The sequence below is a fragment of the Rattus norvegicus genome, chromosome 4, assembly GCF_036323735.1.
Source record: "Rattus norvegicus strain BN/NHsdMcwi chromosome 4, GRCr8, whole genome shotgun sequence".
Classification (NCBI taxonomy): domain Eukaryota; kingdom Metazoa; phylum Chordata; class Mammalia; order Rodentia; family Muridae; genus Rattus; species Rattus norvegicus.
Genome location: NC_086022.1, coordinates 30,032,534 through 30,047,247, shown reverse-complemented (window position 1 = coordinate 30,047,247; position 14,714 = coordinate 30,032,534). Strand labels below are relative to the sequence as shown.

At 43.4% G+C, this 14,714-nt stretch overlaps 2 protein-coding genes across 6 annotated transcripts in view; one reads left to right on the top strand and one right to left on the bottom strand.

Moving 5' to 3' along the window:
* Nucleotides 1-14,714, bottom strand: part of Cdk14 (cyclin-dependent kinase 14) — a 594,415-nt gene that overhangs the window by 166,404 nt on the left and 413,297 nt on the right. The window lies entirely within an intron of this gene.
* Nucleotides 1-14,714, top strand: part of Speer4cl3 (spermatogenesis associated glutamate (E)-rich protein 4C like 3) — a 28,599-nt gene that overhangs the window by 3,887 nt on the left and 9,998 nt on the right. The window contains exon 5 of the mRNA XM_006236075.5: nt 10,042-10,137. Within this exon, the coding sequence (XP_006236137.3) occupies nt 10,042-10,137 (96 nt within the window). The remainder of the gene's footprint in view (nt 1-10,041; nt 10,138-14,714) is intronic.

The following is a 14,714-nucleotide window of genomic DNA, read 5'->3' as shown; positions in this document are numbered from 1 at the left end:
GGTCCTGAGAAAGGGGTCATGCAGGGATCATGTGCCATCCCAGTTGCAAGCACCCTGCGGGGATAAGAACCAAGTGCAAATGTCATAGGAGTGTTTGTCATTGTCTTTAAAATGGGTGGCATGTGGTCTTCTCCCTTCTTCCTGCAACCCAGTGAGTTTTCCTCCAATTGCCCTGTTCTTGGTTTGCACTGATAGGAGCCGAGTAGGAGCCTGTCTGCCCAGGTTTCTGTGAGCCTTGCTGGAGATTGACATGCCTGAAGAGTTAGCCGCAATGATTTCAGTTAAAAGATCAATGTTGCCTGTCCGATACAGCTGAGACGGTAGTTGAGCTGGCATGCGTGGTTACTGTCTTAATAGTTGCCTTCCTCTCCCAGTTCTAAGAAACTGCAAGAGAGCTGCAACTGGACACATCCCAGGAAAAGAGCCTCCTGAAGACTGAGTTGCTATTTCAGGAGACCCCTGCTAAGAACCCTCCTGAACACCCACAAAATTCCTTGGATGAATATTCTTCCTCTTAGTTCATTTACTCAAACCCTGAGTTTATGCAGTCATTGAGCTAGCCTGGCTGATTCAGCTCTTAATACCTTTCCTGGCTGGACAGTACCCCTTGAGAAAGAACTGAGGTGACTGCCTTGCCACCAAGTGTCCAAGAAGATTAACAGGCAGTAGGTCTATGCTGCTGAATGAGAAGTGAGAGAATTCTGCTTAGCAATATTATCTGTTAGGGTTCTAGGGTTTTGGTTGAAGTTTTGCTTTTTGTTGTTGTTTTTTTTCTCTCCTCCTAAAGTTTTCCTTTAATGCAATGCTTGTACCTTTTTTTTTTTTTTTTTGAAAAGCCGGGCAATAAGTTCCATCGAGTTCTTAAAGGGATCCACAGATTATTTTTCCAATAAAGTTTGTAGGGTGTGAAATAATCTATGAGAGATAGTTACTGGTAACCATACTAATGAAGTAGGGTAAGAGTATAAGAATCCTTTAGTGATGGATAGACCAATAGCAGACAAAACATACAATCCCATCAGTGCTGGTGATGGTTGGAGGAAGCTTGCAGCATCTGAAGTTTTGCAAAGCTTAGCAGTATTTTCCAGACACAACAGAATGATTATTTTTCTTTACACTTCCTCTAGTTATTTTAGATTTGTGTTTTAGCCTGCACAAACATGAATTATTTTGGTTAATATATCTGTACCATGGTGAGGGTCATGGATAGGCCCCAAACCATTGCAGAGGTGGATGTAAGTACTAGAGGAGGAAAGTCTGAGGACCACCTAGGCAGGGACGAAATGGAATCTGGACAAGATGTGGTTATCTTGGTCACTTCAGGTGTTGAGATGCACACTTACAACTCTAGCACTTGACAAGCTGAGGCAGGAGGACCATCAGTTCAGTGCTAGCCTAGACTTTGTAGAGAGGTCAGGACTACACATGGAGACTCTGTCTCAAAGAAATGAAGTTGCTATAAGTAATAGGCATGTAGTAATTGTGCATAGCTATGGGTACAAGGGACATTTCGATCCATGTATCCGTAATTAGTAACTGATCCATGTATCTCCCTCAAACATTTATCATTTCTTGGTGTTGGAGACATTAGAAAACCTCCTGACTATTTTGCTTTCCTTTGCTATTATTTTACTGAGTCTGAATCTCATGTTGCCCAGTCCAGCCTCAAACTTGATACATAGCTGAAGCCATCCTTGAACTCCTGATCTTCCTGACTCTACCATCACCCTGTTAGGATTCCAGAGATTTCTGACCCTCGTGTGATTTTTCTGGAGGAGGAATGTGAACAAACATTTATTTATTCCAGATAGGGGAGGCCACAGTAACAGTTCTCCAAGAGTCTACTGGCACATTAATGAATACATTAGATTTATTTACAGGATGGTTTTATTGATTTTTTGTATAGTTCTTTTTGTTTCTTGGTTTCAACCTTGAGTTTCATTATTTCTTGCTGTCGCTTCCTCTTGTGTGTATTTGTTTCTTTTTTTTCTAGGCCTTTTAGGTGTGCTGTCAACCTAGTAGTGTTTGCTGTTTGGAGGCACTCAGAGCTATGTGTTTTCCTCTTAGCACTGCTTTCATTGTATCCCACAAATTTGGGTATGTTGTGCCTTCGTTACCATTAAATTCTATAAAATCTTTAATTTCTTTTTTTCTTTCCTTATCAAGTTGTCCTTGTTCAGCTCCCATGTTTGTGGGCTTTCTGTCGTTTTTTGCTGTTACTGAAGACTAATCCTAGTCCATGGAGATCTGATGGAATGACTGGGATTATTTCAATCTCCTTGTATATACTGAGGCCTGTTTTGTGACCGATTATATGGTCAGTTTTGGAGAAGTTATCATAAGGTGATGAGAAGTTATATTCTTTTTCTTTAGGATGAAATATTCTATAGATGTCTTTTAAATCCATTTGGTTCATTACTTCTGTTAGTTTCACTGTGTCTCTATTTAGTTTCTGTCTCATGATCTGTCCATTGATAAGGGTAGTGTGTTGAAGTCTCCCACTGTTATTGTGGGAGGTGCACTGTGTTATTTGAGCTTTATTTAGTTTATTTCATGAATATGGGTGCCCTTGCATTTGGAGCATAGATGTTCAGAACTGAGAGTTTATCTTGGCAGATTTTTCTTTTGATGAGTATGAAGTGTCCTTCCTTACCTTTTTTTGATAACATTTGGCTGAAAGTCGATTTTATTTTACATTAGAATGGCTACTCCAGCTTCTTTTTGGGACCATTTGCTTGGCAAAATGTTTACTCTTAGGTAGTGTCTTTGTCACTGAGGTACATTTCCTGTACGCAGCAAAATGCTGGGTCCTGTATACATATCCAGTCTGCTGGTCTGTGGCTTTTTAAATTGGGGAGTCGACTCCATTGACATTAAGAGATATTAGGATACTGATTGTTTATAGTGACTTTCTTGTTTGAGGTGGAATTATGTTTGTGTGGCTATTTTCTTTTGGGTTTGGTGTAAGAAGATTGCTTTCCTGCTTTTTATACAGTGTAGTTTCTCTCCTTGTGTTGGAGTTTTCCATCTATTTTCCTTTGTAGGGACAAATTTGTAGGAAGATATTGTATAAATTTGGTTTTGTCATGGAATATCTTGGTTTCTCCATCTATGTTAATTGAGAGTTTTGCAGGATACAGTAACCTGGGCTGGCATTTGTGTTCTCTTAGGGTCTGTATGACATCAGTCCAGGATCTTCTGGCCTTCATAGTTTCTGGCGAGAAGTCTGGTGTGATTCTGATAGGTCTGCCTTTATATGTTACTTGACCTTTTTCCCTTACTGCTTTTAATATTCTTTGTTTTTGGTATTTGGTGTTTTGACTATTATGTAACAGGAGGAATTTCTTGTCTGGTTCAATCTGTTTGGAGTTCTGTAGACTTTTTGTATGTTTATGGGCATCCCCTTCTTTAGGTTAAAGAAGTTTTCTTCTATAATTTTGTTGCAGATATTTACTGGCTCTTTGAGTTGGGAATCTTTGTTCTCTTCTATATCTATTATTCTTAGGTTTGGTCTTCACATTATGTCCTGGATTTCCTGGATGGTTGGGGTTAGGAACTTTTTGCTTTTTTCATTTTCTTTGATTATTGTGCCAATGTTTTCTATGGTATCTTCTGCCCCTAGATTCTTTCTTCTATCTCTTGTATGCTGTTGGTGATGCTTTTGTCTATGACTCTTTATCTCTTTCCTAGGTTTCCTATTTCCAGGGTTGTTTTCCTTTGGGCTTTCTTTATTGTTTCTATTTCCATTTTTAAATCCTGTATGGCTTTTTTCAATTCCTTCACCTGTTTGGTTGTGTTTTCTTGTAATGCTTTAATGGATTTTTGTGTTTCCTCTTTCAGGGCTTCTACTTGTTTACCTGTGTTGTCCTGTATTTCTTTAAGGGAGTTATTTATGTCCTTAATGTCTTCTATCATCATCATGAGATGTGATGTTAAATCCAACTCTTGCTTTTCCAGTCTTTTCTAGTATTTTCTGTGGTGGGAGAACTGGGTTCTTATGATGCCAAGTAGTCTTGGTTTAGGTTCTTGTGCTTGCCTTTCCTCATCTGGTCATCTCTGATGTTTGTTGGTCTTGCTGGCTCTGACTGCAGCTTGTCCTTTCTGTGGGACTGTGACCTTGTGAGCCTGTGATCTTTGGAGTGAGAGAGTTCCTGGTGGACTAGCTCTCTGTAGGCAGGTTTTGTGTCCCAGAGCTGTAGGACTGCCTAGGCTCTGAGTGCAGATTGCATAATTACTTGCTATTCACAGACGTAACTTACTGCCCTGAGAAACTCAGTAAAGGTTACTGAGCTAGAAAATGGTTCAGTTGAAGAGCAGACCACTTGGCTAGAAAGGCAAGGGTGTTAATATATATGCATCTTCAGCCATTTTTTCAGTGACTTGACAGGGACATAGAGGAACTGTGTAGCTGGTCTCTGTTACTTTGTAGCTTCTTCCTTTTTTCTACCTTACCACTTGATTTTATTCCCTAATGCTAGATGGTAGAGAAACAAGGATAGAAGGGAAAGAGATCTCTGTATCTAACTTATTTCCTTTTGTTTTTTTTCTTTGACTATGGCTACTAACAAACCTCAACCAACCTCCTTCAATGACCCACAACCACCTATCCTGCCTCTTGGGGCTGGAGCATTTATGTATCCTCTGAAATGTTCCCAGAATTCCAAATGAATACAAGAAAGTTAAGATATCGATTGTTGGGTCAGTTGATAACTCCCAGTCAGTGGGCTAGAAGACTCACTCACTTACTGGTTTTTTGTTTTTTGTTTTTTTTTTTTTTTTTGAAAGCAAACAGCTTTGGTGGAAAGGTTTAGAGACAAGAAGCTGTGGTTGACCTAAGCCAACAGTCAGCAAAAAGCCTACTCAGTCACACTCCAGTAGCCAGCAAGAATGTGGTTTCCAACAACCACATGAACTTGGATGTCTACCCTTATCCAGTTACCTTAGTTAAACTTGCAAGCCCCAGCAGATTCCCAGATTGCATCTCTGTGAGATCACGAAGCAGAGGAAACATCTTGTACAAGTTTGGAAACTCCCAACCCACAGAAATTTTGAGGCAATAAGCATGCATTGATTTGGTAAGGTTTTGATAACACAGGAAACAAGAGCTCACAAGCTCTTCTGTGGCTGGCATGAGGAAGTCAGTAGCAGATACTGCACAGGAAAATGACTAAAAAGAGAAAAGGCAGGCTTCAATGGAAAGAACCCTGAAAGGCCAGAGGATGGTGGATCCACATGACAGCATAGGGAACGTTTACACTTGTTGAGAAAGAGTGGTTTGGGCTATTTCCTCTAAGAGATGAAAAGCCACACTGTCCACTAGAGGAGACAGACTTAAGCTGAGGCAAAAGAAAAGAATCAATGGTGTGAGGTACAACAAAGAAATGAGAAAGGCTGTACAAAATGCAATGGGATGCTTAGGAGAGGTAAGAGTTGTAAGAGGTGTGTGATCTCAGTTTGCATTTACATGGAGTAAAGAGCAAAGTCTACCTCCAGGACGTAACAGTACGGCATACAGTTGGGATGGTATATACAGTCGGGATGGTATATACAGTCGGGATGGTATATACAGTCTGGATGGTATGACTCTTGTTTTATTTAGCTATAATTAAAACTTGATACACAGACAAGAGTAAGTTAACAAACAAGGGTGACCAATTAAAAAGAAACCAGAGAAGGTACTCACCGAGGCTTTCCTCCCTCACTTGCTAAACAGTAATAACGTCCATTGTTTTGCAGGAGACCGGCAAAGCATATGGATATTATTAGAAAGTTTACAGGAGCTAGACAAGCAAAACACAATGTGTGTTTGCATGTGCACTTATCTACGTCATGCGTGTGTGAGTGTGTGTGTGTGTGTGTGTGTGTGTGTGTGTGTCTACCCAGTTAAAATTCTCGTCTTTCATCCTTAGAGCCTATCTAGACTGCCACAGATAATGATGTAATGTTTTGACTGTTCACTGTGGCAATGGCGTGCAGGCTGGATGTGGGATCATGAAGACTGCTTTAAGCAGGATGGAAGTGAGCTTTGGGAAAATAAAGGAACCACCCCCAGCCCAGGATATAAAGGACAGGAGTGATTTAAAAAATATATCATCACATGTACCCATGACTGTGCTTTAACGAAGCCCGTTGTTTTGTATACTAACTTTGAACAGTTAACTAAAAAAAAAAAGTAGCGATAAGGTACGATAATCCCTCCTTAAGATCAAAACAAGAGTCTGCATTGAGTTGTCACGATTCTGGGTCGTGCTTTGTAGGATAGCAGAACCCATGGTGAGTTTCTAAAGAGCAGCAAAAATTGCATAGAAAAGACCAGTAGGGGGAGCCTAGAGACTGAAAAGTAAAAGCTGCTCAGCGCCCAGGAAGGGGCTGGAACTCTGAGTTGGTGGCTCAGCTGGACTGGCTTGGAAGGGAGGATGTTTCCAAATATTTGCAGTGTTTTCACCGTAGCCAACGTTTGGAGGAAAAGGAACACAAGTAAGTAAGGGCAGCTTTTGGAAACTGCTCAGCACAGAATGAGACAGCAACGGTATGGTTCAGCAGGGCTGGCCACACCAGGGACTGCTCCATAAGCATTAAGAAAATATTCTTCAAACCAACAAGACAAAGGAGAGTATGGAGATATCTATGAAAGTATGGGGACTTGCCAGGCATTGCAGCACATCCACACTCCAGTGCTGGCAAGGCAGAGACACGTAAGCCCTGAGGACTGCTCAGCTAGGACAGCTGAACTGGTGAGCGCCGGTTTTAGTGAGAGGCCCTGTCTCAAACTACAAGGAACAGACCAAGGGATAACAGTCAACATCAATCTTTGTCCCTCGCACACATGTGAACACATGTGCCCATGCAATCATGCACACGTGCACATACCTAGATGCGCACACAAACCAAAATGAAGGAGAGAGCTGAGGAAATACCTCAGTCAGCAAAGTATTTGCTATGTGAGCCCCGAGGACAGGCATTTGATCCCAAAACTCAGTCGGATGTGGCAGTCCCGTGTTTGTAATCTCTGTACCAGGGAGGCAGAAATGGGGTTCCCTGGGGCTTGCTGGCCAGCCAGTCTAGTTTACCTGAACTCCAACGACAGACCATGTTTCTAACATCCAAAGTGGAAGATTCCTGAGGAACAACAATTGAGGTTGTCTTCTGGTCTCCACAAGTACTAGTACACGCACACCCATGTACCAATGCATAAACTGCATTCATTTGTGCAAGGGCACTCTCTCTCTCTCTCCCTCTCCCTCTCTCATGCGTGCACGCACACTCATACATAAATACACACACACACACACACACACACACACACACACACACCCCCGCAGAAATATTTACTGAGACATTCCCTCCCCAAAGAGTCACTTTAACTGGCCCAAAGCAGAGCAAAGATATGTGAACTATCCTGAAACCCACGGATAATACAGGTAGAGCTGGGGCCTCTGGCTGCCTCAGTCTAACTAACTAAACCTCAGAGGCTTCTCTGATAAATGACTTGTAGATTTGACTGTTTGCTTTGGCCTGGGTCGAGAAGCCAGGAAAGATTTGCAGAAGAGAGACAAAACTGTTGTTGGAAAACCCGAAACCAACCAACTTAAAAAGTTATTTCAGAAAATGTCCTGTAGAATCAGAAAGGCCCCCAGTAAGAGTGGCTCACTTAAAATATTTCGTTCCCATCTTCCCCATCTTTCTCTTCTTCCGCTGCTTTGATTCCCTGTCTGCTTAAACAGGATGCCCTCATTGCTTCAAGCTAAGCTCGGTGACTTCTTTTCAGAGTTAGTGTAACAGGGCCTCAGACTGTCAATCCCCAACTGTGCACCACAGGAGCCATGGCAATGAGATGTGCAGATAGCAGCAGTGGGGCAGCTGCACGGGGGCGGGGTGTAGTGCTCCAAGCCAATGCAGCTTGTCCACTGGAGCACCGCAGCAGAGTTTCCAAGGGACCCAAGAAAGGGATCTGGGGACAGGAGCACTAGATAAGAGCTCTGCTACTCAGAGCTGTATGTTCCTTCAACCAGCAGCGGTGTGGGGCAAGTGGAAGTGTGTCACCAGACAGAAAAACTGTTAGGGTCCAGGAGATTAAGAAACCCGGGCAATTCTCATAATTGAGAGTGGTAGGCATTTGAATCCGCTCCAGACCAGAGTCCTGACCTAGAGCACGTGACCACCAAGACACTGGACTAAGAGGGCCAGGGCAACTGCTCAGGTAGCATAGAGCCTAGAGTTCTCCATATGAATGAGGTGTCTGGATGGACGGGCCTGAGAGCTTAGCGAATAAGAGTAGATGCTGCTTCCTGAAAAAAAGGTATTTAATCTCTGGTCCACCCTCAGTAAGTTGTGTATATCTATTCTCTACCATGAATAAACAGTTTGGACAAGCATGGCCTCTCTCCTTCCTCAAAGACCACCAAGCAAGAAAGCCTTCTTCAATACACAGCCACACCTAGGTCTCTGCAGAAGGCCTCTCTGCACTTCTGACGCTCGCTCACCCTGAGCTAAGCAGGACTTCCTCCCAACCCCCAACTCACCTCAGGCCCACAATCACCCCCCTTCACCCCTTTCTCAACTCCCCACAGTTCCTAGTGGCATCTGGGTACTCGGGAGTTAGAGAACTTCCACCTGGCCTCAGCCTGTGCTGTTTCTCACATGGAGAAACACGGGCTGGAGCCCCTATCTTAGGCTATGTTTCCCCTCTCCTGAACTTCATGTCCCATGAGCCCAGCACCCTGATGATGGTGAGAAATGAAAACAGGCTACACCTCTGAACATTTTATCTCCCCAAATGGTGTTCACATACCCCAGTGGTGAGGTGAAATGCAGAACCACACACCAGGGTGGCTCTGGAGTTTAAAGCTACGGCAGCACAAACTCCAGAGGATTCTGAGCACATGGGCATGAGAACCAGTGCTTACGAACTCATTCTAACAACCTGCCACCCTTAACCTAAAAAACCGCAAGCCATGCAGAGGAGGCCACGCCCACATGTGCACTCTCACCAGCATGAGCGGATCTGTTCAGAGGGCACCGGGAACGAGGGGCGGAGGCTAGCTGGAGTTTGGGGCAATGGGCATCGAGGATGGTTCAGGCTCAGGACCTGGCCCTGTGCTTTGCAAATCAGAGCACATTCCTTCCTTCCCTCTGGGTTGTCTCTTGGGTAGAAACAGTGCCTCTAACCACTTCCGGACACAAACAATGATTCGGTCCACACACTGAAACCCTTTACCTTAGCTGAGAGCTTGATATTCAGCTAACTCAGTTAGTTAGAGGAAATATGTTAATGTTGATTCAGATTACCTCAAAATTCAACATGATAGTTGCCCATTATTCAACACCAATATTCCCGAAACTATTTCAAAAATATATTTATGGTAATTAGAATGATGTGTCCCCCATAATCCTTGGGCTTGTGAGTATTTGGTCTACAGTTGGCTGCCGTTTGGTGACCACCAGTTGGTATGGTCTTGCTAGAGGAAGTATGGGGTGAGGCTTTGAGGCTTCAAAAAAATACATGCTACTCCCTGTGAGCTCTTTCTGCTTGTTTGTAGCTCAGGATCTAAGTTCTTGGTTGCTGCTCCAGCACCCTGCCTGCCTGCCTGCCTGCCATTATGGTTCTCGGCTGTGTTGATGATAGATTGCTATGCCATTAGAAACAAAAGCTCTAAATAAACCTTTCCTTCTCAAAGATGCTTTGGTAAAGGTGTTTTATCACAGCAACAGAAAGTAAATATAATATGATATTCAAAAGCATGTAAGCATGAATGTATTACCTTCCTGTGACTGTAAAAATACATATTTGGCCCCTTAGAACACATTTAGTCTCTCCCAGTTTGGGGGCCTGAAGCCAGCAATAGTTTCAGTGAGCAGAAATGGGGATGGGATGTCAGCAGGGCTTTGCTGCCTGTGCAGGCTCCAGGGAAGGACCCTGTGGCCTATTTCAGTTCTTGCCGGTACCTAACATCCCTTGGGGTGTGGTCACATCAGGTCAGTTTCTGCCTCCATCTTCATACTGCTTTCTGTTTCAATCTCCATCTATTTCTTTCAAATCAGGATAGATTGACGGCCTGTTGGGATACTCATTGGTGCAATCTCCTTCTCAAGGCCAGCAACTCCACAGCATTTGCAAAGATCCATTTTCCGAACAAGGTAAAATTAATGTTCCACCTGATATCTCGATTATTTACTATTTAGCCTACAATGGAGTGAAAATAACATAACCTTTCCCAACGTGTTCCTTATAAGCAATCTCTCAAATGCCCCACTGCGCACCTGTACACATGGACTCATGCGAAAAGGCTGTGGAAACACATCAGCTCGAGAGATGCTGCCTTAGTGTTTGCGAGTTTAATCACATTATTTCATGAGTTGTACATTCATCTCGTGAAATGACATCAATGAGGAATGCCTAGAGAAGATCTCACTCCTTCGGTGGCCTACATAAGAGGAAGAGAATCAGGACCCAACTTGGATCTATAATCCCCTATCTACATCCCAGCACACATTGGGCAGACATTTTTAACATGACTCATTTATCTCGGCTGACTTGCAAAGCACCTTATGCATGCCAAGGGCAATCAAGACCCACAGACTGAAGCTGAATGGCCAGCCCAACTACCTCCCAGCTAAGTGACCCTGTCCCCCTCAGCAGGCGCTGCTGGCATCCTGTGGATCTCCTAGATAGAATTCCTTAGCTTTCAGAGTTCAGGATGACATTCCCATATGGTACTTCCCGTGAAAGCCAGGTTTGTGATCCATTCTACTTTGACTCTGGCAATTGTAACAGAAATGTTTCTCCTCAAACCAAGAAGAAAACATCTCTTCATTATACTTTCCTTTCCTAGGAACTAACACACGAAATTTTGTTTAAATTAACTGAGTAAGTACCCATAAATTCACTTGGGCAAAAACTAGGCCATAGATACCACATATCTAACTCCATGTTCTCCCCCTGAAATGAACTCCACCTAAATCATGTTCAGCCCATTTATCTGAAATGCCTTTCATTTACATAACTTTGTTTTTTATTAAGAATATGTAATAGTTTCTATTTAAGGTTTCTACAAATGATATAATACTGTAGCTAATCTTTTAGATTTTTTTATTAGTTGTTATATTGCTAAATTTTATCCAAACTCTGATGTTACTATTGTGTGAATGAAGTACTGTGCATCCAGTGTCCTGGTCATGGGGACAATTACTTCTTATAGGTTTCTGCTCCTGACACAGGAAGGAAAAGTAGACTATGCTAAACTGGCAGGGGAAAGCTCCAAGAGACCTTATTAGCATTATACTATTAATGTGAAAGCAAAACACTGACACCCATTTGGAATTGAGTTCTTGATCAAAGACCTGTAAGCGACTCACAGTCCTATGAATGGTAGTGAATCTCCTAACCAAGGTACAAAAGGCTGAAATCACAGAAAACAGAACAAAACTTTAAAAGGAAAAACACAACCATGCTTTCTGTTATAAAAATTCTTTCTCGTAAGAATTTATCAGGCATGGACCGCTCTGTTTTCCTAAGAGGGAGACAGCCAGGCAAAGAGACAAGACTTTTGATCTCTTATCCAAGCTAGAGGCTGGAAAAGCAAACAAGTCACAAGAAGAAACTACTGTGGAGACTACAGCTGTATTTGTAGAGGAGACATATTTGGAAGGAGGCCCTAATCCTAACTCTAACTGCAACCCTCTCTCTTAACAGTACCTTAAGCTTAGCTTCAATCTTCTAATCCAAACCTTAACCCCAACCCTCTTACCAACCCCCCAAACCCAAACCCTAACTCTAACTGTAACCCTAACTCCAACCTTCTCACCCTAGTCCTAACCCTAATCGTAACCTCTAACCAAACTTCAACTCTAACCCTAGCACTCTAATCACAACCTTCTAGCCCAACTCTAACCTTACTCCAACCCTGAAACTTGACCTGTGCTCCCTTAAGTTGTTTAGTAGTTCCTAGCCTCCTTAGTGGGTCAGAAACTTGCATATCAGATTAGTAAAGGTGGAGGCCCAAACTGAACGGGCTGTGACTTAGAAGGGACTGGAGCTGTGCTGGAAGGCACAAGAAGAGACATTCAAAAGCAACCCCTCCACTCTCCCTCCATTTTTAGGACTAAGTCCAGGACCAATAGCAAGGTGGGGCAAGGAGGCTTTGAGCACGCATCTCCACTGGGTGCCAGGCTTGGGATTGTCTCTTTCTTCTCCACAATTTCCCATTTCTTCTTCTATAGAGGCATCTCCTTGACAAAGAATGAGGCATCTGAGAGATAGGGGTATGTAGACAGCAGTGTCTTCTCTGTATTGTGGTTCACTGGTACAGAGGGGGTTTCAGCACAAAGCAGAGAAGGCCCTGGGGGGTCTGTCCCAGGGGGCCAACAGTGTTCTTTAAAGGCTGTTCCTACACTGAGGAAATATAGGACAAGGCCTGCAATTGCAAAGAAAATCCATACATTTACTCATCCTAAAAAATGATGTTATTTTTTTAGAGCTTTGAGTCAGGTATGCAGTGGCTAAATGAGTTGTCATCAAACTTATGGTAGGCATACTAGCAGGAAATTGCTAAGGAGGTTTATATCAAGAATAGTTTTATTAAAAACATTTATTAAAATATCTGCAATTATATTTTCCGGCATGTTGATCCTAGCTTATGAGGTTTTTTGCATTTATGTAACTAGGGGTTTAGTATGGGTTGGCTATGGAACTGGAAAGAAATCCAGCAGTGGGGGAGGAGGGTATGGGGTGTTCAAATGGATGGGAGAGACGGGAGGTGCATCGATGACAATAGTTTGTTCAAAACTGCAGTAATGAAATCTAACACTGTATACGCCATTTGAAAAGGTGCTGCATTTGAAATATTTTAACAATATATATATATATAATTAAAAATAGAATATGTGTGCATAGAATTAAATTTTTATTTATTTATCATAAATTTACAAGAGCCTATTTTTGCCAGTGACTGTGTTCAGCTAGGACACAGCTAGGGGAAAAGCCAGAGCCTGTCTGGGTAACACACGCCATAAACTCCAGGGACCAAGGCTTATTCTTGTCCAGGATTGACTTCAACCTAGAATGTGATGCTGTCTTGGCACTAACTTGTCATTTTACCCGTTATTTTCAGTGGGTGCTGATCCTAGTCGTTGGTAGGTCAGGAACTGGTATCTGGATTTTTACTCATAATTAAGACTAATCAAGATAGACTGTAAGAGGAGGCATTCTCCCAGGAATGACAACATGGCCCGCACCTGATGGCCACTGGTACCTGGGGACCAGACATTTTGCATTTCCCTGGGCAATGCTGAGGTCTGAGTTCATTACCAGTGCTATAACCCACAGGCTGTAATTATAGGTGTTGTGACTCTTCATTGTAGGGAGAGTGCATGTGGCTACCATCCTGATTCATGCTGACATAGAGGCACGGCGTCTGAGACAGGCAGAGTGACTTCCCAAGGGTCACACAAGCTAATGGTGACTGGTGGGTGGAAAGGGGAGCAGATGGTGTCTCAAGCCTAGGGACATACCCGTTAGATAACACCAGAAAACAACGTAAATGCACATGCTGACCTTCCACGAGAGTGTGCCCACGTTCACGACAAGTGGAGGCACAGAGCCTAGACTTCCTCACCGGGTACTTTAATCCCACCTCTGCAGGACAAGTCCGCCTTGTTATTTTTCAAAAAGCTCTTTGCTCACAGGATGACCAGCCAGTCATAGGACACTTGCAAGCTGGGTTGCCATGTTCAGGGAGGAAGAAGGTTTACCTGAAGTTAAGATCTGGACGGTCAACAGCATGGCCCCTGCCATGGCTCCGCTGCTGCACCTCAGCTGTTCCTCACCGCTGCAGAAGGCAACCCAGCAGCTCTCCCTTCCCCAGTCACAGGTACAGGGACAGATGCTTGTCAGCAAAAGGAGCTAAGGTCAGTCCCACCAGGTCTCAGAGGCTCCTGATGCTCTAAGCTTCCCGAGAAGCCAGAGGCTCAGCCCTCTAAGTTAGTTTGCCCGGATGTGGATTTTTCAACCACTCATGCCTTGTTTCTTTTATCATTGTATAGGTGCTCAGTGAAACAAGCTGGGGATGTCATGGGATGTCATGGTTGTCATGCACTGGGTTGTCATGAGGACCTGAGTTGTATTCCCAGAATCTATGTGACTATATGTGACAATAGCCTGGATTGGTAGTGGACACTTATAGTTCCAGTGCCCCAGTGCTGGACATAGGGCGAGAGAGGGAGAGCGAGAATGAGAGCGAGAGCGAGAGAGAGAGCAAGAGCAAGAGAGAGAGAGCGAGAGCAAGAGAGAGAGAGCGCGAGAGAGAGAACACCCTGGGGACTCACTGTCAAAAAGTCCCTTACCAGTGAAAAGATACTGTCTTGGTAAATAATAGATAAACAAACACACACACACAAAGGAGATGGTTATCAAGGAAAGTCACCTGGAGTTGACCTCCGATTGGCACCTGTATGTTACATATCCTTGCACAGAAGTTCAGTATCCCACTCCCATCCCAAATCAAGATTTACTGACAACCATCTCATTGCTCAAGAGTCCCAGGGACTCATTCTTATACCACATAAGAAATTAAATTAAAAAGGGAAGGAAGCCCTTGCATTGTTTCCATTTTTCTACAGGGCTATGGAGACTGCACGGGCAGTTGGCTCTGACTCCTGCTTTCATAAGAGTGGCCTCGGCATCCACAAATGATGCCTCTTCACACTATGCTGAAACC